The 23,238-nt window shown below is 36.8% G+C and overlaps 2 protein-coding genes and 1 pseudogene across 2 annotated transcripts; all 3 read left to right on the top strand.

The window, feature by feature from the left end:
• The first annotated feature begins 1,332 nt into the window (after positions 1-1,332).
• On the top strand, positions 1,333-2,280 carry LOC136175240 (olfactory receptor 8J3-like). Its single transcript, XM_065945563.1, has one exon. The coding sequence runs from the start codon at positions 1,333-1,335 to the stop codon at positions 2,278-2,280; it is 948 nt and encodes a 315-aa protein (XP_065801635.1).
• A 7,759-nt stretch (positions 2,281-10,039) lies between these two features.
• Positions 10,040-11,001, top strand: LOC136175560 (olfactory receptor 8J3-like; annotated as a pseudogene).
• Positions 11,002-19,636: 8,635 nt separating this feature from the next.
• LOC136175239 (olfactory receptor 8J3-like) lies at positions 19,637-20,584 on the top strand. The gene has a single exon (XM_065945562.1). It carries the CDS (start codon positions 19,637-19,639, stop codon positions 20,582-20,584), a length of 948 nt encoding a protein of 315 aa, XP_065801634.1.
• Positions 20,585-23,238: the final 2,654 nt, after the last annotated feature.

Raw genomic sequence — 23,238 nt, 5'->3', positions numbered from 1 at the left:
TATCACTATCTCTTTAAGGTCCTTATAGCAATTCTTTTTGATAAGTACCCAGAAGTTGTAAGTTGGACCATATGAAGAACTGCTAATCAACAGATATCAAATTTCAGTAATGGAAGATGAATAAGTTCTAGAGAGGAGCAGCATTGTGCCTATAATTAAGAATGCTAGTCTATTCAACCATAAATCTTTTCATGGAACAGATCTCATGTTATATATTCTTAAGGAGAAAATTAAAATTAGAAATGAATGGGTAGGGTAGAATAATCTGGAAATTTAAAAGAAAACAATAAAAGACACTGAAAACGAAGATACGCTCAATAAATGTTAGACTAATCCTTAGCAGAACTGAAGTCTTCAAAATGGTGAATGGTAGCAGATGTTTGAATTCCTTTGCCTAATTCAGCGTGTCTCACATTCTACAAGAAAACCCGTGAAAGCAGATCAGGCAGCACTTGGTTTCCTCTGTGAGAGAGGAAAGGGCCTGAAAGCTGAATGGGACACGGTAGAGAAACAGCAGACAATGTCATCTAGGAAAAAGCAGTAGAACTGGATCCACAAAGCGCAGTATCGCCTTCCATCCTTAAACCCATTTTTGGATGAGTCTAGTTTCTTGGTTTAACAGGACAGAAGCTCTGTAGTATCTTAATAAGAAAATAGAACCTAGGAAGAAATGTTTATTTTTTAGGTTGTTGTTAGTTCAACTGGTAATTTTGAATATCAGCAGGGACACAGAGGGCAAGAGGAAGAAAAAAAAAAAGTTGGGCTGAGTGTATGCTGAGTGAGGTGATGTTAAAGTAGAAAAGTGATGCAGACCTGAATGTGGAATGCATGGAATATGAGACTAAATCTTTTTTTTTTTTCAATTATTCTAAAAATATATCACAGATTACAAATTTGACTGCTAAAAAAGTATTACTGTTATTTGTCTATCAGCCAAAGACATGGAGATCAAAATGATACAGTCATCAATGACAGTGTTAATGAAAGTTTGACCTAAGGAAGTAGGAGTGTGTAGAATGGCAAAGTATTATTGAAACTGGCAAATAATAAAATGTGGAATTTTGAAAGAGAAATTTAGAGGATGGATATAATATTACTGATTTAAAGTGGTTCAATTAAAATTTTTTTTTGTCATGTAAAAAGTGTATGTAGCCAGCAGCACATTAAATTTCAGCAGAATTAGAGGAGCTGGTATAATTTGGAAGCATGATTCTTGGAAATCTCACCCTAGGCATTGCGCGTGCCATCTACTGGCAATCCTAGGAAATACAATTTTTAAAAACTAACGATTTCTCCCTTCTTGCTCAAACAGATGACTCTCCAAACTCATACATGGCTAATGGAAATTTCACCCGAGTCACTGAGTTTATTCTCACAGGAGTCTCAGAGCGTCCAGACCTCCAGATCCCACTCTTCTTTGTCTTCCTGGTCATCTATGGGCTGACCGTGACAGGCAACCTAAGCATCATCACCCTCACCAGTGTGGACTCCCGACTTCAGACCCCCATGTATTTCTTCCTCAGGCACTTGGCCGTCGTCAATCTTGACAATTCAACTGTCATTGCTCCTAAAATGCTGATCAACTTCTTAGTAAAGAAACACACCACCTCCTACTATGAGTGTGCCATCCAACTAGGCATGTTCCTGGTTTTCATCGTAGCTGAAATTTTCATTTTGGCTGTGATGGCCTATGACCGCTATGTGGCCATCTGTAACCCCCTGCTCTACATGGTGGTGGTGTCTCGGAGGATCTGCTTTCTGCTGGTTTCCCTCACATACCTCTATAGCTTTTCCACAGCTGTTGTGGCTTCATTTTCTGTATTCTCTATGACTTATTGCTCTTCCAACATAATCAATCATTTTTACTGTGATATCGTCCCTCTGATAGCATTGTCTTGCTCTGATACTTTCTTTCCAGAAGCAGTAGTATTTGTATCTGCATCTACAAATTTGGTGTTTTCCATAATTACCGTTGTAGCATCTTATTTCAACATTGTTCTGTCCATTCTAAGGATACGTTCATCAGAAGGAAGAAAAAGAGCCTTCTCTACATGTGCTTCACATATGATGGCAGTGTCAGTCTTCTATGGAACTCTGCTTTTTATGTATTTGCAGCCTCAGACTTACCATTCTATGGGTGCTGATAAAATGGCCTCAGTGTTCTATACACTGGTGATTCCCATGCTGAACCCCATGATCTACAGCCTGAGGAACAAGGACGTGAAGGCTGCCTTAAAGAGATTTCTGACAAATTCATGCTGTTCTTTTAAGCTGATGTAATTTTTAACCCTAAGGTAAATGAGGACATGGTTAAGAAAGGCACATTGTGTGGAGGTGATTCTGAACAGCATTAGAAGCTAACAGAATGGGTGTTTTTTCTCATTTTATTTATTTTGAGGCAAGGTTCTAGTCTACATCATTCAAATAGAAATATTAAAAATAACCTAGTTTTTTCTGATCTAAAGAACAAAAAGTCAGAATTTGAGACAGTAGTCTCAGAAATGTTGGCAATGAATTGCAGAAAGGAAACAGTCTATGAAAATGAGATCCTTATTCTTTGTAAAAGCTGTCCAGTTAACTTATCCTGAGCGAAGTTAATTTATTCCACTGAGCCATGTTGGTTACTGGAAGATTTCAGTTGTCCCAGACCAAAAAAAAAAAAAAAAAAGATCTAATATTTATGAAATCCCCCATGAGACAGACTGTAGTTTGCCAAAAACCTTGTTAATTTCCTGCTCTAGTTAAAAAAGAACAAATGAATCAACCCTCTTAAGAAGAAGATAACCATATTCACATGTCTTCACAGCACAGTATAACCATGTTCAAGACAGATTCTAGGGTCCTGGCAAACTAATGCAGTCAATACAAGAAAATTAGAGTAACCCTTGAGGCGACAGCGGGGAGGGGCGCTCAGTTCTCCTGCTCCCTTCTCAGCCTTCAGGCCTTCAGAGTTAGTCTGTACCTTGGTTTGGGGCTTTGTCAGCTTCATGGCCTCTTCTACCCACTTCATCTCCTGCGTTCCAGTCTGTTTTGTGCTTGTGAACTTTTTCTGGCAGGAGATAGCTTTTTGCTCTCCCTGCTACTAAGTAACTTTAGTCATGTCTGACCCTGTGTGACCCCACAGACGGCAGCCCACCAGGCTCCCCCATCCCTGGGATTCTTCAGGCAAGAGCACTGGAGTGGGTTGCCATTTCCTTCTCCAGTGCAGGAAAGTGAAAAGGGAAAGTGAAGTCGCTCAGTCGTGTCCGACTCTTCACGACCCCATGGATTGCAGCCCACCAGGCCCCTCCGTCCATGGGATTCTCCAGGCAAGAGCACTGGAGTGGGGTGCCACTGCCTTCTCCTTCACTCTCCCTAGTGATAGTAAAAATCTCTTTGGTAACACAATAAGATATTGGGTCAAAGAACGAAACAGAAATATCATAATATAATATATCAGGGAGAAAATATGCAAAAATTGCTTTATCTAGCATATGGAAAAATTCAAAATATCAAGTAAAAATTAAATTTCAACAGGTAAAATTTAGACAACATAAGATGTAGATTTGAACACAGACTGGTTCCAAATAGGAAAAGGAGTACCTCAAGGCTGTATATTGTCACCCTGCTTATTTAACTTATATGCAGAGTACATCATGAGAAATGCTGGGCTGGATGAAGCACAAGCTGGAATCAAGATTGCCGGGAGAAATACCAATAACCTCAGATATGCAGATGACACCACCCTTATGGCAGAAAGTGAAGAGGAACTAAAGAATCTCTTGATGAAAGTGAAAGAGGAGAGTGAAAAAGTTGGCTTAAAGCTCAGTATTCAGAAAACTAAGATCATGGCATCTGGTCCCATCACTTCATGGCAAATAGATGGGGAAACAGTGGAAACAGTGTCTGACTTTATTTTTCTCTGCTCCAAAATCACCGAAGATGGTGACTGCAGCCATGAAATTAAAATATGCTTGCTCCTTGGATTGAACCCAGAGCTCCCACATTGCAGGCAGATTCTTTACTGTCTGAGCCACCAGGGGATAGGATTATCTTATCCCAATGTCCATTTATATATGTGTGTGTATTAATTTTTACGTCAAATATTGGCAAGAATATGGTGAAAATAAAATTCCCATTCACGTCTTTTGCAAAAATGTAAAATACTACAGTAAGTTTGGTTATCTTGAAGTTTCTTGTAAAGTTAATTATACAGTGACCTACTTCCTAGTTATTCTAAGATCCCTAACTAAGAGAAAGTAATGTATATATACTCACATATTCATTTACAAAGGACTGTTTATACTAGACATTTTAATAGCACATCACAAACACAGTATCCATCAATATTTGAAGAGCTGTGGTACTCACATGTAGTGGGATGTCATATAGTTATAAAATCACACATGGATAAATTTCAAAATCACTATGCTGAGTGAAAGATACCAGATTGAGATTATTTGTTGTGTGATTCCACTTACACGAAATTCAAAAACAGGACAATAAGTTTAGGGATAGAAAATAGAGTAGTGTTGCTAGAGTTGGGAGAATGTGGCGTTAAATGAGGGAAATTTCCATCATTCCAGGAGAGGTGAAGGGTGGAGGGGTTATAAAGCACTGGAGAAGTTTCTGTGGTGCTGGAAATATTCTATATCTTGATTTAGGTATTAGGAACAAATGACACATTTTCCAAAACTTACCCATCTATGCAATTTAGATCCATCTTTAACTGTTTATGATTTTTCCTCAATTCTAATACATAAGGATGAGGGTATAGGTAAAATGTTATGAGAGAGTATGGAGTATGTACTGTCTTATATTAAATTTTACCTTCCATGAGGTTGTACTGAACATTATCCAAGAGTGTTGGTGTCTCAGCTCAGGAAGCACTATAGTTTAAACACACACTGCATTTCAATAATTGTTATGAATTTTTCATATTAAAGGTCAGGGTATGTATACCACTCACTTAAAGATAAGGCTTTAATTTCATCATGGCTTTGGTCAAATTACATAGTTTATCTGAGCTTGGTTTTCCTCTGTATATTGTTATAGTCCATATTTATCTCATGTATGTTAAATGATATATTTTCGCCCCAGTGCCAACTACATATTTTTTTTACTGGAATTATAAATTCAAAAAATGCTATGCAATGATGATAATGATTCATTTACACTTCATTACAGTTCCTTTTGGAACTGTTTCAGTTTTGCTGAGTTAAAGCCCAAATACACTAACATTTTCATTGTTACTATAATCATTGAGTCTGTGTAAATGAATGAACACATAAAAATGGCTGTAGGTCTCCATGGAACTGTACAGATAATTTTTGTTGTTTTCTTCCTTTTCTTAAACTGCCCCTTACACTTTTTCACTAGGGAATATGCAGAATATCTTGGATAATTAGCAGAAACTACAGACAATTTTTTAATCTCTCAGAGGATTTAGACAAAAATGTCTGAATAAATACCATGCTACTTCCTCAAGGAACATTAGAAAGAGAGAAAAAAAGCATAAATTCTCCTAACTCTGAGAAAAGTCAGAGAAACTTGAGAGCAGAAAATGCAATTATTCTTTAAATGTGAGTAGATAAACATTGCTGTTGATTTTGATTATCACTTAATGTTGGTAATTCACCTTAAATCTTAGATTCTGACTAAAGACAATTTTATGGTCACTGACAGATCTTTCTTTATGTCATAGGAATTTCATTATTTCCTTTTTTAACTGGTTTCCCGGAATTAGTATGGTATTTAAGGCATTAAAATCCCATGAATTGACTACATGTCCTCTATCTATTTGACTTGTCAAAGTTGAAAGCTGCATTTGGATATTGCAAGTGCAGAAGGAGTACACAGATCATCACCAATCTAACTATTAGAATCCAGTAAGGTAAGAATTTGCAGATAAAATACAGGATATTCAGCTACATTTAAATTTCAGATCAATGACAAATACTTAGTATTTAGCCTCATGCAGCATTTGGCTTTTTTATTAATGTACCCAATTCAATATTTTAAAAAGAATATTTTAAAATATTGTGTCACCCATGAACTATTTTATAAACTGAAAATAATTTAATTTAAAGATATGCATGTTGTTATATATAAGAATCAACTCCCATGCATAAACTTGAAGATTTTTATTCGTTTGTTTTCTCTACCAGTTGCTAACAACATAGACCATTTTTTTCTTTTTCTATTTTTTTTTAGAAAAGATTTTACAAATTGAGCAAGTAGCCTGGTAAATACAGGATGATTTTTAAGAGTTTTGGAGAACGACTTTAACCCCAAATAATTTCTAACTACCATCAGCAATTCTGAAGATTCAAGACGCAGTCATCCCTTTGCATCTGTTTTGCATCTTGTCTGCTTTCATGCACACATACATGCTCATTTGTGTCCCGCTCTTTGGGACCCCATGAACTGCAGCCCCCATGGGATTTTCCAGGCCAGAAGACTGGAGGGGGTTGTTATTTCCTCTTCCAGGGTGTCTTTCTGACCCTGCAGGAATAGAACCTGCATCTATACGCAAACATATCATTTCCTAAAAAAAAAAAAACTTGGCAGGGTATCACCACCTCTTTAATATTCTGATTGAAATTATTTTCAATAAATGCCCAGAAGTTGGAAGTTGGACCATACAGGGAGTTGTTAGTCCACAGGTATATAAAGTTTCAGTTAAGGAAGGTGAATAAAATCTAGAGATCTACTCTATAGCATTTAACTATAATTTACAATACTGTACTCTTCATTCATAAATTATTTAATGGGGCAGAACTCATATTACATATTTTATCACATAAAATCAAAATTTAAAAATAGACAAGGTCCATGGAATTTTCCACGCAAAAATACTGGAGTGGGTTACCATTTCCCCTAGGAGATCTCCCCAATCCAGAGATCAAATACAAGTTTCCCACATTGGTAAGCAAATTCTTTACCACTCTGCCACCTGGGAAGTCCAAATCAACTATACTTCAATAAAAGCATTTTTTTTCTTCAGAAAAATAAGAGGCATGAGAAACACAGAAAGAAGATCCTGTAGTGCAGTGTTACAAGACAAAAGAAAAGCTAGAATCTCAAAAGAGAGGGTTGTCCTCAGTGGAAAAGGACGCAGGAAGATTGAGTAACCTATTGGGAAGCTATGCGACAATTAAAGTAAAAAACTTGAAGCAGATGAAAAAATCTTGGAATAGATGAAAAGATATCATATGATCATTAGGGCTCATTTCCTAAATATCTGCAAGTCTAACTTACCACATATGCTCTAGACTTACATAGTAGCTTGCCTAAATTAATATTTAAATGTCTCACAAACACCTAAAGTTTGGTAAGTTCATAATATCACTTTCATCACTCCATCTTAAATCATAACCCCAAATATTTGAAAAACCACATTTGATCCAGTTACAAAAAAAACTGCAAAAGTATTTTTTGTTCCTAATCTCAGTGTCATTCCCTCATCTCTTTCTCACAGAGCACACACAATGAATTATGTTGCTGATACTTTTTTGTTTCTGCTCTCAACTGTTAATGTACCATCTTCTATTTCCATTTCTCTACTTTGGTGCATTATCTTCCACCAGGAATCCTATAGTAACTGCTTACTCACTTTTAAATTTTTACTCATGATTTCTAACTCCTTTCAATTATGTAATTATTTTCATAACAGCAAGAGTTATCTTTTTAAAGTTTAAAACTGGTCATGTTCCCTAACTACCTTCAAACTTATCAATGCCTTAGAATTCACTTAAAATAAAATCCAACTATTTACTGTGACCTATATTATATGATTCTACTGTCCCCTTTTCCTCATTATTATTTAGTCACACTGGCTCCATTAAGTTTTGCTATAAAAACAGACAGGAAAAAAAATAGTTATTTTCTACCCCAAAACAACATCTTCAAGAAATTGGAATCCTGGAATGTTCTTCCAGTGATTCATTCAAAAGTTGGTTCCTCCTCATCGTTTAGTTTTAGTTCAAATGTCATGTTTCCAAAAGGTCCTCTCTTAACATCTTGTGTGAAATAATTCTCTCAGGTTATCCTAATGTATATTTTGTTACTTCTTCTTATTAAAATGAATATATTCTACAGTTTTCTCATTTATATATTTTGTTACCAGCCCTTTCTCTCTTCCTTATTATTGGAATAGAATGTCCATGAGGTAAGGGACAAGTAATTCAACTGAAGCTTGGCTATACTCTGACAAAAGTAGAAAATCAACAAATACATGGTAGTTAAATAAGAAAATGATTCAAGGAACCAAAGAGAATATTTGGTGTCAGAAATAAACTAGTATAAAATATTCAACAATATTAGAAGTAATCTTGGTCTTATATCTCTGATTCTTTTTCATTGTCACAGCTTTTTTTTTTCTTACTGTAGAGTTTTTGTTTTAATTTTGTTTAGAAGAGAAAATGTCAACAGTTCTGGTCTTTTTAAAGTCACATATTTATGATATATAGATTTAAAAAACACTTTATTGAATTAAGATTGACATGCAAAAAACTCTACATGTTTAATGTATGCAACTTAATGAGGTTGGAGATATGTGTGTATCAGTGAAATCGTCACCATAATCTATGTCATAAACATATTCACTATCTACAAAAGTTTCCTCCTGCTACTTTATTAATTATTAGTAATATATTGCATATGTATATATACATATATATATGTTAATTGTTGCTAAAAGGTAAATCTTATGTTAATTGATCATGTAGCTTTGACCCTCTACAAATTCTTTCCAAGTCCTCAGATTACAGACTATAAACAGGCTTCTTTGTGTCAGGTGCCCCCAGCTAGATATCAGTTGTTATTGAGACACAGCTCAACTTAGTGAGGTCAAATATCACCTTTCAAATATCTCTAGCAAAACATTCAGCTGTATTATAATCTCATGTAGATCCTTTAGAAAATATATGTAATGAAATTACCATAGAAGTTATATAAAAGGATGTTTATTATTATTGCACTGATGAAAAAATATCAAAAATCTGATAAAATATCAGTAAAGTGATGAACTAAAATTGAGTTCAGAAGTATTACGTAATTCAAAAAATAACATTATGAAATTGTATAAATAAAAAATGATGGTTAAAAATAAAAGCACATTGAAATAATATGAGGAATTGCATCAACTTGTGGGCAAGAAGGAAAACAGCTAGATAGGGAGGAAAACATTTTCAAGGAGAAAAATTTTTAAAGCTGAAAAGAGAATAGTTGATGTAAAGAATGGATCTGAGAACACTTCTCCATTTTTTTTTTTTTTTGGTAATAAAGTGAAAAATGAGCAAAGAGGTTAACAGAAATAGTCAAAATTGCAAGGTCAATATACACCAAACAGAAGCTATAGAAAGACAGTATAAATGAAAAGGGGCAGAGTATTGGCTAAATTATCTATTCTTAAGAAAAAGCAAGAAATCTCAGATTTAGACATTAAGAATAGATGACAAATTATTTGTGTGTTTAGCCGCTCAGTCCTGGCTGACTCTGTGACCCCCACCAGGACTGTCGCCCACCAGGGTCTTCTGTCCATGGAATTTTCCCGGCAAGAATGTTGGAACAGGCTGCCATTTCCTATTCCCAGGGATCTTCCCAAGCCAGGGATAGAACCTCTGTCTCTTGCGTATCCTGCATTGGCAGGCAGATTCTTTACCATTAAGCCACCTGGGAAATCTTGAATTATTAGGGAACTTGCAATTCGTCATATCTTCCTCACACTCTGCTCAAGAGGCATCAGATTGGAATCTCTGTTTTAATTTTTAAGCTACTAAAACAGTCATAATTTAATAAGATTATAAGAAAATAAACTCTCAAAATATTCATTACACTTGATCATCTGTTTAATTTGTCATACCAGTTTCTTCTCTTCAGTAAATGATTGCAAAATTGGATTACTAGACCTAGAACTTTGAGTTTAATAACTGAGATGAATAGGAAATCTCACCAAAGGATTGCTTTTGTCATCTAATAACAGTCCTGGAAAATAGTTCCACAAAGTTTGTGATTAATTCTTTTTTTCTTCAAACAGATGACTATCCAAACTCTTAACATGGCTCATGGAAATTTCACCCGAGTCACTGAGTTTATTCTCACAGGAGTCTCAGAAAGTCCAGACCTCCAGATCCCACTCTTCTTTGTCTTCCTGGTCATCTGTGGGCTGACCGTGACAGGCAACCTAAGCATCATCACCCTCACCAGTGTGGACTCCCGACTTCAGACCCCCATGTATTTCTTCCTCAGGCACTTGGCCGTCATCAATCTTGGCAATTCAACTGTCATTGCTCCTAAAATGCTGATCAACTTCTTAGTAAGAAGCACACCATCTCCTACTGTGAGTGTGCCATTCAGCTAGGGGGGTTCTTGGTTTTCACCGTCGCTGAGGTGCTCATGTTGGCTGTGATGGCCTATGACCGCCATGTGGCCATCTGTAACCCCCTGCTCTACAGGGCGGTGGTGTCTCGGAGGATCTGCCTTCTGCTGGTCTCCCTCACATACCTCTATGGCTTTTGCACATCAGTCGTGACTTCATCTTCTGTATTCTCTCTGACTTATTGTTCTTCCAATGTAATCAATCATTTTTACTGTGATACCGTCCCTCTGTTAGCATTGTCTTGCTCTGATACTTCAGTTCCAGAAGCAGCAATATTTATATCTGCATCTACAAATTTGGTGTTTTCCATAATTACCATTGTAGCATCTTATTTCAACATTGTTCTGTCCATTCTAAAGATACATTCATCAGACGGAAGGAAAAAAGCCTTCTCCACATGTGCCTCGCATATGACGGCAGTGTCAGTCTTTTATGGAACTCTGCTTTTTATGTATTTGCAGCCTCAGACTTACCATTCTGTGGGTGCTGATAAAATGGCCTCAGTGTTCTATACACTGGTGAGTCCCATGCTGAACCCCATGATCTACAGCCTGAGGAACAATGATGTGAAAGCTGCACTGAAGATGTTTATTAGAAATACATGCTGTTCTTTAAATCATTCTAGCTTTAAAACTCTATAGATAAACGAAGATAGGCTGCCATTGGTTGTAGAAAGCTGAGATTGGATGAGTGATTTATAGGTTCTCAACTAATCCTGTTAATTAAATAGGATTCTCTTTCTAGGAAATGGTGATTTAAAAAATAAATGGAGACTCCTGGAATTCTGAGATAAATATAGAAATGAAGCATATTCACTAAGTTTGCTAAGTTCTCCGTTATCTAGATCGAAAAAATGTTTCCAGGAGTCAGGAGAGATATGTTAAGAAATAATTAAACTTGAACAGAGAGATATCTATAAATGAACGAAGCAAGTTGATATTTCTTATTATTTGGTTTCCGTTTCTTTTTATCCTGGGTATATATGGGCATAGTAGATAACTACACCTTGAAGAATTGTAATTAGAGATAGCTAAATTAATTTTTACACTTTTTAGCAAAGTTATACCAATTATCTTGAAAATAAAATTACCTTCTCTGTCTTAATATTGTTTGATTGAAAAATATATGGTAGAAATGAATTTATATTATGAATGCTAAAAAAATATGATTGATAATTTTATTCAAATTAATATACTTTGTATGTTTTGAATTTATTATAAACATGCAATTTTGATATTAACATGAAAGCACAGTCAATTTTTGAATATGCTCTCATTTTATTCATGAACTTAATGGATTCCATTAAGATTTTCCATCTCGTTGCTCAAAGAAATACATGGATTTTATTGTGAGACAGTGGACATTCAATGAACAATCTTTTTCAGATTTCTTTATATCACTACAAAAGCAATCTGTTTTCCAAACAAATTCTGTTATGTTTTCTGATAGTTTTTGATCAATGAATTTACACTAAAATCTGTTCTCTAACTTTGAATGGATAGAGGTGTGACCAGAGTCTATCTCAGACACATAAAATCAGAATCACGAGATAAAGATCACTAAACCCATATTTTAAGAAAAGTTGAATTGAGTTGGAGTTATGAAAATATTCAGAGATAAGATTGTAAAGATTCACATTTACATGAAGGCTTTCAAATATAATCCACCATTTATTTTTAAAGCAATATACAATAGGTTCTATGTCCAAATATCAAAGGTTTATGTTTTGGAAGGAATGAAAACCAGTTGAGAGGAAGTGAAATCAGGAAAATAAGGGACATCTAGATATGCTTTCTTTTTCAGGAAGTGTTGTTGATTTACAACTTTATATAGGTTTTAGGTGTTCAGTTAAGTTCAGTTACTTAGTTACGTTGGACTCTGCCACCCCATGGACTGCAACATGTGGCTCCCTGTCCATCACCAGCTCCCGGAGTTACTGAAACTCATGTCCATTGAGTCGGTGATGCCATCTGACAGCCTCATCCTCTGTTGTCCCCTTCTCCTCCCACCTTCAATCTTTCCCAGCATCAGGGTCTTTTCCAATAAGTCAGTTCTTCGCATCAGGTGGCCAAAGTATTGGAGTTTCAGCTTCAGCATCAGTCCTTCCAATGAATATTCAGTACTTATTTCTTTTAGGATCTCCTTGCAGTCCAAGGGACTCTCAAGAGTTTTCTCCAACACCACAGTTCAAAAGCAACAATTCTTCAGCGCTCAGCTTTCTTTATGGTACAACTCTCACATCCATAGATGACTACTGGAAAAACCATAGGTTTGACTAGATGGACCTTTTTTGGTAAAATAATGTCTCTGTTTTTGGCATGCTCTCTAGTTGGCTCATAGCTTTTCTTCCAAGGAGCAAATGTCTTTTAATTTTATGGCTGCAGTCACCATCTGCAGTGATTTTGAAGCCCAGAAAATTAAAGTCTCTCATTGTTTCCATCGTTTCTCCATCTATTTGTCATGAAGTGATGGGACTGGATGCGATGATCTTTGTTTTCTGAAAATTGAATTTTAAGCTAACTTTTTCATTCTTCTCTTTTACTTTCATCAAGAGGCCTTTTAGTTCTTCACTTTCTGCCATAGGTGTGGTGTCATCTGCATATCTGAGGGTATTGATATTTCTCCAAGCAATCTTGACTCCAGCTTGTGCTTCATCCAGCCTGGCAGTTCACTCCATTCCAATTAGGAACCAGCCTGTTGTTTCATGTCCATTTCTTCTTGACCTGCATACAGATTTCTCAGGAGGCAGGTAAGGTAGTCTGGTTCTCCCATCTCTTGAAGAATTTTACACAGTTTGTTGGGATCCACACAGTCAAAGTTTTTGCCATAGTCAATAAAGCAGAAGTATATATTTTTCTGGAACTCTTTTGCTTTTTTGATGATCCAACAAATGTTGGCAATTTCATCTCTGATATCCCTGCCTTTTCTGAATCCAGCTTTTACATCTTGAAGTTCGTGGTTCATGTACTGTTGAAGCCTGGCTTGGAGAACTTTGAGCATTACTTTGCTAGCATGTGAGATGAATGCAACTGTGCAGTAGTTTAAACATTCTTTGGCATTGCCTTTTCTTGGGTCTGGAATGAAAACTGACCTTTTCCAGTCCTGTGGCCACTGCTGAGTTTTCCAAATTTGCTGGCATGTTGAGTTCAGCACTTTCACAGCATCATCGTTTAGGATTTGAAATAGCTCAACTGGAATTCCATCACCACCACTAGCTTTGTGAGTAGTGATGCTTCCTAAGGCCCACTTGACTTCACCTTCCAGGATATCTGGCTCTAGGTAAGTGATCACATCATCGTGATTTTCTGTTTCTTGAAGATCTTTTTTGTACAGTTCTGTGTATTCTTGCCACTTCTTCTTAATATATTCTGCTTCTGTTAGGCCCATACCATTTCTGTCCTTCATTGAGCCCATTTTTGCATGAAATATTCTCTTGGTATTTCTAATTTTCTTGAAGGGATCTCTAGTCTTTCCCATTTTACTGTTTTCCTCTATTTCTTTGCACTGATCACTGATGAACCCTTTCTTATCTCTCCTTGGTATCCTTTGGAAGTTTGGATTCAAATGGGTATATCTTTTAGTTTTAGGTGTAGTTGTACACTACATATTTGGAAAAATAAAGTCAATGAAGATAACAAAATAGAAACAGATTCACAGGTATAAAGATCAGACTAGTGATTACCTATGGAGAGAGAGAAGGGAAAAGGGGCAAGATAGGGGTAGAAAGAGCAAGAACTGACTATATTTAATATAACTGCAAAATTGGAGAACAAAGAGGATGCACATACAATGAGTGTTTTCAGGTATCTTATGATTGACAGCCCAGGACTGTGATCTGAGTAAAGGGGTGCAGTTAACAGTCCTTCACGTGGGATGACGGTGGGCACGTGGAGACCACAATAGTCAGGTAACGATGAAGACACCAGGTCAGACCGGGAAGGACCGAGGTGCCTGGAATATGTGGAACTGGGAACTGGAGTGGAGACAGGTAAGCAGACACAGTGACTGCACAGCAGCCTGAATGCTGCTTGAGAGGTCCAGTGACTTCTAAACCGTACCTATTAAGGTGAGATTCCATAAGGCCAGGCCAAGAACAGCCTCCAGGGAATGAGAAACGGCTGGGGGTCTGGATGATGAACACTCCCACTTCACACAGGATTGAAACACATCACAATTCTGTCAAACTCTAATGAGAAAATTCACTGAATGTCTAGGGCTCTGTCCAACTCAAACCTGAGCTATGTAGGTGGGGGAAAGGTTGAAGTACCCCCAGACAAAACTATGTGAACAAGCATTTATATAACCATCCCTGAGGCAGAGTTTGCAGTTTGACACAAATTTTGTTAATTTCCTGCAAAAATAAGTAACTAAAAGAACAAATAAAATCTGCCCTTTTAAGAAGAACATGGCAACATTTAGTTAGACATTGTCACAGCGTCATATCACAGTTTCCAGGTTAGACTCCAAAGTCTCTAATACAGCACAGTCCTTGCAGTGGCAACAGAGAGTGGTTCCAAGTTTTCCCTCTCCCTTTCAGTCTTGAGTGTTATTCTGTGAACCTTGAGAAGGGACTTTATCAGCTTTATGGCCTCTCCTACCCACTTCGTCTCCTGCATCCCAATTTGCTCTGTACATGAGAAGCTGTCAGAGAGGAGAGAGTTTTCTCCCTTCCCTACTGGTACACAATTCTGCTTTGTATCACTGCAGGATCTTGAGCCAAAGAACTAAACAGAGACATCAAAATAATAAAACCTCTGAGTGTTAATTGGCCACCTGGATGTCTTCTTTGGACAAATATCTGTCTAAATCTTCTGCTCATTTTCTTGATTAGGTTGTTTGCTTTCCTGATATTGAACTATACTAACTGCTTATATATTTTGGAGATGAGCCCTTTGTCAGCTGTTTCACTTGCAACTATTTTCTCCCATTCTGAAGTTGTCTTTTAATCTTTTTTACTATTTTCATTGCTATGCAAAACTTTTTAAATTTAATTAGGTTCCATTTGTCTGTTTATGTTTTTATTTCCATTCCTCTAGGAGGTGGGCCAAAGAGGACCTTTGCTGTGACTTATGTCAGAGTGCTCTGTATAAATTTCCTTCCAGAATTTTATAGTTTCTGGTCTTTTACATTTAGGTTTTTAAATTCACTTTGAGTTCATCTTTGTGTATTGTCTTAGGAACTCTTCTAATTTCATTCTTTTACACTCAACTGTCCAGTTTTCTCAGCACCACAAATTGAAGAAACTATCTTTTCTCCATTGTATATTATTGCCTCCTTTGTCAAAGATAAAGTGTCCATAGGCATGCAGGTTTATCTCTGGACTTTTTATATTATCCCATTGGTCTATGTTTCTGGTTTGTCCCGAACCCAAAAATGGGCAGAAGACTTAAATAGACATTTCTCCAAAGACATATAGATCGCTAATAAACACATGAAAAAATGGTTATCATTGCTAATTGCTAGAGAAATGCAAATCAAAACCACAATGAGGTATCACCTCACACAGGTCAGAATGGCCATCAAAAAAATCTACAAACAATAAATGCTGGAGAGGATGTGGGAGAAAAGGGAAATCTCTTGCACCGTTGGTGGGAAAGTAAATTGAGAAGCCGCTATGGAGAACAGTACAGAGACTCCTTAAAAACCTAGTCATAAAACCACCACACGACCCAGCGAGCCCACTGCTGGGCATACACCCCGAGGAAACCGTAACTGGAAAAGAGACATGTACCCCAATGTTCGTAGCAGCACTATGTGCAATAGCCAGGACATTGACGCCACCTAGATGCCCACTGACAGATGAGTGGATGGAGAAAACGGGGTACAAATATACCGTGGAATACTACTCAGACCCACACACAAAGTGAACTTGAGTCAATTCTAGGAAGGTGGGTGAAATTAAAATCTGTTATATAGAGCAAAGTAAGTCATGAAGAGAAAAAAACAAATATTGCATATTAACACACACACACACACACACACATAAAACTTAAAAAAATGGTATTGATGAGCCTATTTGTGGAAAAGGTGTGGAAACTCAGACATAGAGAATGGACTTGTGGATACAGTGGAGGAACGAGAGAACAGGATGAATGGAGAAAGTAGCGCTGACATAAATGCACCACCATATGTAAAACAGATAGCTGGTGAGAAGTTGCTATATAACACAGGGACCCAGACTGGCACTCTGTCATGACCTAGAGGGGTGAATAGGGAGAGGGGAGGGAGACTTAAGCGGGGTGTGATAAATGTATAATTGTGGCTGATTTGCATTGTTATATGGCAGAAAACAACACAACTCTGCAAAACAATTTTCCCTCAAAATGGGACAAATTAAGAAGTAAGAAAACTTCTAGAAGAAAATCTCCAAAAGCAGTTTCATTTAACACACTTATAAAAAGTGAAAAAATCAATAAAAGATTGATCAAAAAGGACAAAATTTAGACACTTTAAAATGTATATATACATATATGAATGACCAGCAAATATACTGACAAGTGTCCAATATCATTGGTCACCAAGTAAATGAAAACTAAACTCACAATGAAATTATTTCATCCCAATTTCCATTTATAAATTACACTTTTAAAACTTTTATCCAGTGATGATGATTTGTTTACCATTTTATCATGACTTCTGGAACAGCTGCAGTTTTACTGTGAGAAAGCATATCCATCTTTTTCATTGTTATTGTAATGATTGTCTTGAAGTAAATACCTTTATGTCATGTAGGTCTCCATGGAACTGTACAGATAATTTATACTGTTTTCTTCCTTTCCTTAAATTGCTCCTTACAATTTTTTTCACTAGAGAATATGCAGGATATCCTAGGTAATTTGAAGTCATTAAAGGCAATTAAAAAAAAAAAAAACTCTCATATAATTTGGGCAGAATCACCTGAATAAATTCATACTACTTCCTCAAGGAACATCACAAGGAGAGAGGGAAAGTATATATTGCCCCTACCCAAAGACAAGTCAGAGTAATTTTGGAGCAGAAAATTGAATTCTTCATTAAAGGTGAGCAAATAGAAGTTGTAGATATTGATTAACACCACGGTGTTTATAATTTCCTTTAATTCTTGGTTCCAAATATGGACACTCTTACAGTCACTGACAGTTTATTCTTTACATCACAAAAATTTCATTATGTCTCTTGTTAACTGGTTTCCCTGGAAGATGATGGTAGTTATAGGACATTAAAGCCTATGAATTGATCAGAGGTCATGTATTCATTTGATTTGTGAAAATTGAAAGTGGTATTTGGATATTGCAAGTTCAGAAAGAGTTAGGAATGCCTGAAAATCATCAGCAAATTAATCTATTAGAATTAGTAAAGTTAAGATTTCCAGATAAAATATAGGATGCTCAGTTGAATTTAAATTTCAAATAAATAATAAATATTATTTTAATATTTGGCTCATGTAATATTTGTTTTTTTTCTATAAATATGCCCAACACAGGTCTTCCCTGGTGAGTCAGTGAAAAAGAGTCCCCTTGCCAATGCAAGAGACTTATATTTGATACTTTGTCCAGAAAGATCCCCTGGAGAAGGTAATGGCAACCCAATCCAGTATTCTTGCCTGGAAAACCCCATGGATGGAGGAGCCTGGTGGTCTACAGTCCCATGGGCTCTCCTCTAATGGTTAGCTCGAAGTGAAAGCATATAAAATCATTCATCAGGATATTAGAAAATGACCAGAGATATCATTTCCCAAATTAGCAGAATGGGCAGGGTTTCACGTTCTGATAAACATCCTGATAGCAATTCCTTTTGATAAATACCCAGAAGTTGTAAGCTGGACCATATAGAGAGTTGCTAATCGACAAGTATAAAGTTTCAGTTACATGAGATGAATAAGATCTAGAGATCAGCTGTACCTGTGCCTGTAATTAACGATACTGTATATTCAGCCATAAATCTCTTAATGGGGAAGATTTCAAGTTATGTATTCTAACCACATTGTTAAAATAAAAATTTTAAAGAAGAATGGGAAAGGTACAAGAATATGGAAATTTAGAAGGATGTAATAACTGACACTGAAAATGAAGAGACCTTTAATAAACACAAGAATGATTCTCAGCAGAACTGAAGACTTCAAAGTGGTAAAACTGATGCTATAAATCTGAATTCCATTGCTTAATCCAATTTTGTCTGTCTTTCTATAAGAAAACCCATGATAGCAGGCCATGTTACCCCTGGTTCTAGTCTGTGCATGAGAAAGGAGACTGAAAGCAGAGTGGGACTCAGTAGAGAAACAGCGGACAGCACCATCTGAAAAAAAGGAATAGAACTGGCTCAGCAATCTCCAGCATTTCTTTCCTTCTCAACTCCACTCCTTGGATCAGAATAGATTCCTGGTTTGATAAGTCAGAACCTCTGTAGTATTTTAAAGGGAAAATAAAATCTGAGGTGAAAAAATGTTTATTTTCTAGATTGCTTGTTTTAGTTCAACCGATACTTTTGAATATCAATAGGGAAACAGAGGGACTAGGGTTGAGAGTATGTCTGGTGAAATGATATGACTAGACAAGTGATACAGAGCTGAGTGTGGGATGCACTGAATATGAGAACAAGGCTTTTTTCAATTATTCCAGAGGATATCTCAGATAATATATTTGATTAACAAAAAATGACTCATTTGCTTATCAGCAAATCTGAGAAAATGTTAATATGAAGATGAGAAGTCCATGAGAGTCTTAATGACAGCTTGACCTAAGGAAAGATGGGGTGCTTAGGATGCCAAAGTATTATGGAAATTGGCAAACAATATAATAAAGAGCTTTAAAAAAAAAAACTTAGAGGAAGAAGATAATGTGTGTGATTTAATTGGTTGCTTTTCAACATTTAGTTTTGCAATTTAAGAAGAATATATAACCAGCCTTTGTGCTCTCAGTTGCTCAGTCATGTCTGACTTTTTGAGGCCCCATGGACTGTAGCCCACCAGGCTCCTCTGTCCACGGGATTCTCCAGGTAAGAACACTGGAGTGGGTAGCCATTCCCTCCCCTAGGGGAATCTTCCTGACCCAGGGATTGAACCCATGTCTCCTGCATTGGCAGATAGACCCTTAACAACTGCACTCCCTGGGAAGTTATAAACCATCAGCACGCTGGATTTCAGCAGAATTAAGGGAACTGATGGGTTTCCCTGGTGACTCAAATGGTAAAGAATCTGTCTGCAATTACCCTTGCCATATAACAGCAGTAGTAGAAAATACAATTTTTAAAAACTAACCACTTCTCCTTTCTTTCCCAGATGACTTTCCAAACTTTTACATGGCTCATGGAAATTTCACTCGAGTCACTGAGTTTATTCTCACAGGAGTCTCAGAACGTCCAGACCTCCAGATCCCACTCTTCTTTGTCTTCCTGGTCATCTATGGGCTGACCGTGACAGGCAACCTAAGCATCATCACCCTCACCAGCGTGGACTCCCGACTTCAGACCCCCATGTATTTCTTCCTCAGGCACTTGGCTATCATCAATCTTGGCAATTCAACTGTCATTGCTCCTAAAATGCTGATCAACTTCTTAGTAAAGAAGCACACCACCTCCTACTGTGAGTGTGCCATTCAGCTAGGGGGGTTCTTGGTTTTCATTGTAGCTGAGGTGCTCATGTTGGCTGTGATGGCCTATGACCGCTATGTGGCCATCTGTAATCCCCTGCTCTACATGGCGGTGGTGTCTCAGCAGATCTGCCTTCTGCTGGTCTCCCTCACATACCTCTATAGCTTTTCCACAGCTGTTGTGGCCTCATCTTCTGTATTCCCTGTGACTTACTGCTCTTGCAATATCATCAATCATTTTTATTGTGATATTGCCCCTCTGCTAGCATTGTCCTGCTCTGATACTTCTTTTCCAGAAACATTTGTGTTCATATCTGCAGCTACAAATCTGGTGTTTTCCATAATTGTGGTTCTTGTATCTTATTTCAACATTGTTTTGTCCATTCTTAAAATACGTTCATCAGAAGGAAGGAAAAATGCCTTTTCCACGTGTGTGTCACATATAATGGCCGTGTCTGTCTTCTATGGGACGATGATATTCATGTATGCGCAGCCTCAAACTAACCATTCTATGGATACTGATAAAGTGGCCTCTGTGTTTTATACTCTGGTGATTCCCATGCTGAATCCCATAGTCTACAGCCTGAGGAACAAGGATGTGAAGGCTACCTTAAAGAGATTTCTAACAAATCCGTGCTGTTCTTTCAAATTGATGTAATATTAGAAATCTATAAATAAATAGAGAGTTAAGATAGAATGCCACTATGTCAGAAAAAGCAACAGTTAGATGATTGATTAATAGGTATGCAGGCTACTCTGTGAATTAAAAGGTGCTAGAATTTGGGATGTAGTGATTTAAAAAATCATCTGAAGTTCTTGGATGTATGAATTTAATACAGAAACAAAGCATTATTCACTTCTTTTCTCAAGGGTTATGCAGGCATCTACATTGAAATAAATATTGCCAGGAGTCAGGAGAGATATGAGTTTGCAAGTTTTAAGTAAGTTAAAACAGAAGAAGGAAAATAATGGCTGAGAGAAGTAAGTGGATTTTTCTCATTCTTTGGCTTCCTTTTACTTTCTGTGCATATTTGCATGTAGCGGATCACTGCCTGTGGAATTGCAGATGGCCTAAATCCTTTTCATCACTAAGTAGCAAAATTAAACTGACAAATTTATTTAAAAAATACATAACTCTATTTTAGTGTCATTTGAAAGAAAAGCTGCACACTCCTGATAACACTTGCATTTTGAATGCTAACCAAAATGCAGATGAAATTATTTTTACAGTAATGAATATAGCTCATACAACTTTTTAATGAAGGACACAAGGCCCCATCACTGATTACTTCCACTCTGAATACTGCTGCATGATAATCTTAGTGGCATCTATAGGAGTTTTCTCTTCTAAGTCCTAGTGGGGGTAGCTAGTGGAGTTTTCTCTTTTCCTTACTCTAAGCATCAGTCTTCTGTTGTATGTGTAATAAATGTACTGTGTTTTGATATTAGTAAGCATTCAGTGAACCATGGTTTTTGAAAGTTCTTTACATCATTAAGGGGAAATTTTAATTGCTTTTGTATTGCTTTTATTTCTGATAGTTCTTGAGTGCACCTCAAAATGTATGATACAGCTCGCACATACGCAGGTGACCAGACGATATCTCAGATTTATCAGATGAGAATGGAGTTAAGCAGTGTGATGATAAACTAATGGGGTGTTATTTATACAGTGCATGTAACCACGCTGGCCTTCCTAGCAGAGAAGAGCAGTAGGCGTTCTTTGAAACTAATTTACCAAAAATGTCTGTATTTCTAGACTAGCCATGTACCTGATAAACAAACAGTACCCCTGAAAATACTTAGTTTCATTTGGATCCTCAAATAGTGAATATTAAAATGCTCAGTGTTTGATGATAAAATATATCAAGTCTATTTTATTTATTTATTTATTTTTAAATTTCATGATGTACAAACTAACAGCGCTATGGGTATAATTTCATTTGGAAGGAAATCTCTGAATATATTTCTTTAATTTCAGAAGTTTCTTCCTAAAGCCATTTGGTAAATATTTCCCAATTGTGTCTCTTGTATACCTATCTTCTGTGGACCTGAATAAATTGGTTTTGTTGGACACTTTCATTTATCATTTGCCTTTAAAAGGATGTCACACACACAAAAAGGAAATTGCACAGTGAATTTATTATATCAGTAAATGTGTGATACTACTATTAATATGATCATTGTAAACAGAAAAGTGTGATCTTATAAGAAACTCTCATTTGCTAAAGAAAATGAAACAGAGTAGCTCCTAACAGGGCAATCAAAATTGACATTTGGGGATTTCCCTGGCAGACCCAGCTTCCCCCTCAGTCAGCCTCTCCCATTATGAAGCTTCCATAAACCTCTTATCCTTCTCCATCAGAGGGCAGACAGACTGAAAACCACAATCATAGAAAACTAACAAATCTGATCACATGGACCACAGCCTGGTCTAAATCAATGAAACTATGAGCTATGCCGTGTGGGGCCTCCCAAGTTGGATGGGTCATTGTGGAGAGTTCTGACAAAATGTGGTCCACTGGAGAGGGAATGGTGAGCCACTTCATTAATCTTGCCTTGAGAAACCCATGAACAGTATGAGAAGGCAAAAAGACAGCACACTGAAAGATGAGCTCCCCAGGTCGGTAGGTGCCCAATATGCTACTGGAGATCAATGGAGAAATAACTCCAGAAAGAATGAAAGGATGGAGCCAAAGCAAAAACAACACCCAGTTGTGGATATAACTGGTGATGGAAGTAAAGTCCAATGCTGTAAAGAGCAATATTGCATAGGAACCTGGAATGTTAGGTCCATGAATCAAGGCAAATTGGATGTGATCGAACAAGAGATGGCAGAGTGAATATCAACATTTTAGGAATCAGTGAAGTAAAATGGACTGGAAAGGGTGAATTTTTCTCAAATGTCCATTATATCTACTACTGTGGGCAAGAATCACTTAGAAGAAATGGAGTAGGCATCATAGTCAACAAGAGTCCGAAATGCAGTACTTGGATGTTATCTCAAAAATGACAGAATAATCTCTGTTCACTTCCAAGGCAAATCATTCAATATCACAGCAATCCAAGTCTATGCTCCGACCAATAATCTGAAGAAGCTGAAGTTAAATGGTTCTATGAAGACCTACAAGACCTTTCAGAACAAACATCCAAAGAAGATATTATTTTCATTATAGGGGATTGGAATGCAAAAGTAAGAAGTCAAGAAACACCTGGAGTAACAGCAAATTTGGCCTTGGAGTACAGAATGAAGCAGGGCAAATGCTAATAGAGTTTTGCCAAAAGAAGGCACTGGTAATAGCAAAGACCCTATTC

Source organism: Muntiacus reevesi, chromosome 9, assembly GCF_963930625.1.
Source record: "Muntiacus reevesi chromosome 9, mMunRee1.1, whole genome shotgun sequence".
Lineage (NCBI taxonomy): Eukaryota > Metazoa > Chordata > Mammalia > Artiodactyla > Cervidae > Muntiacus > Muntiacus reevesi.
Note: the sequence above shows the minus strand (reverse complement) of the source record. Positions and strands in the feature narration are given on the sequence as shown.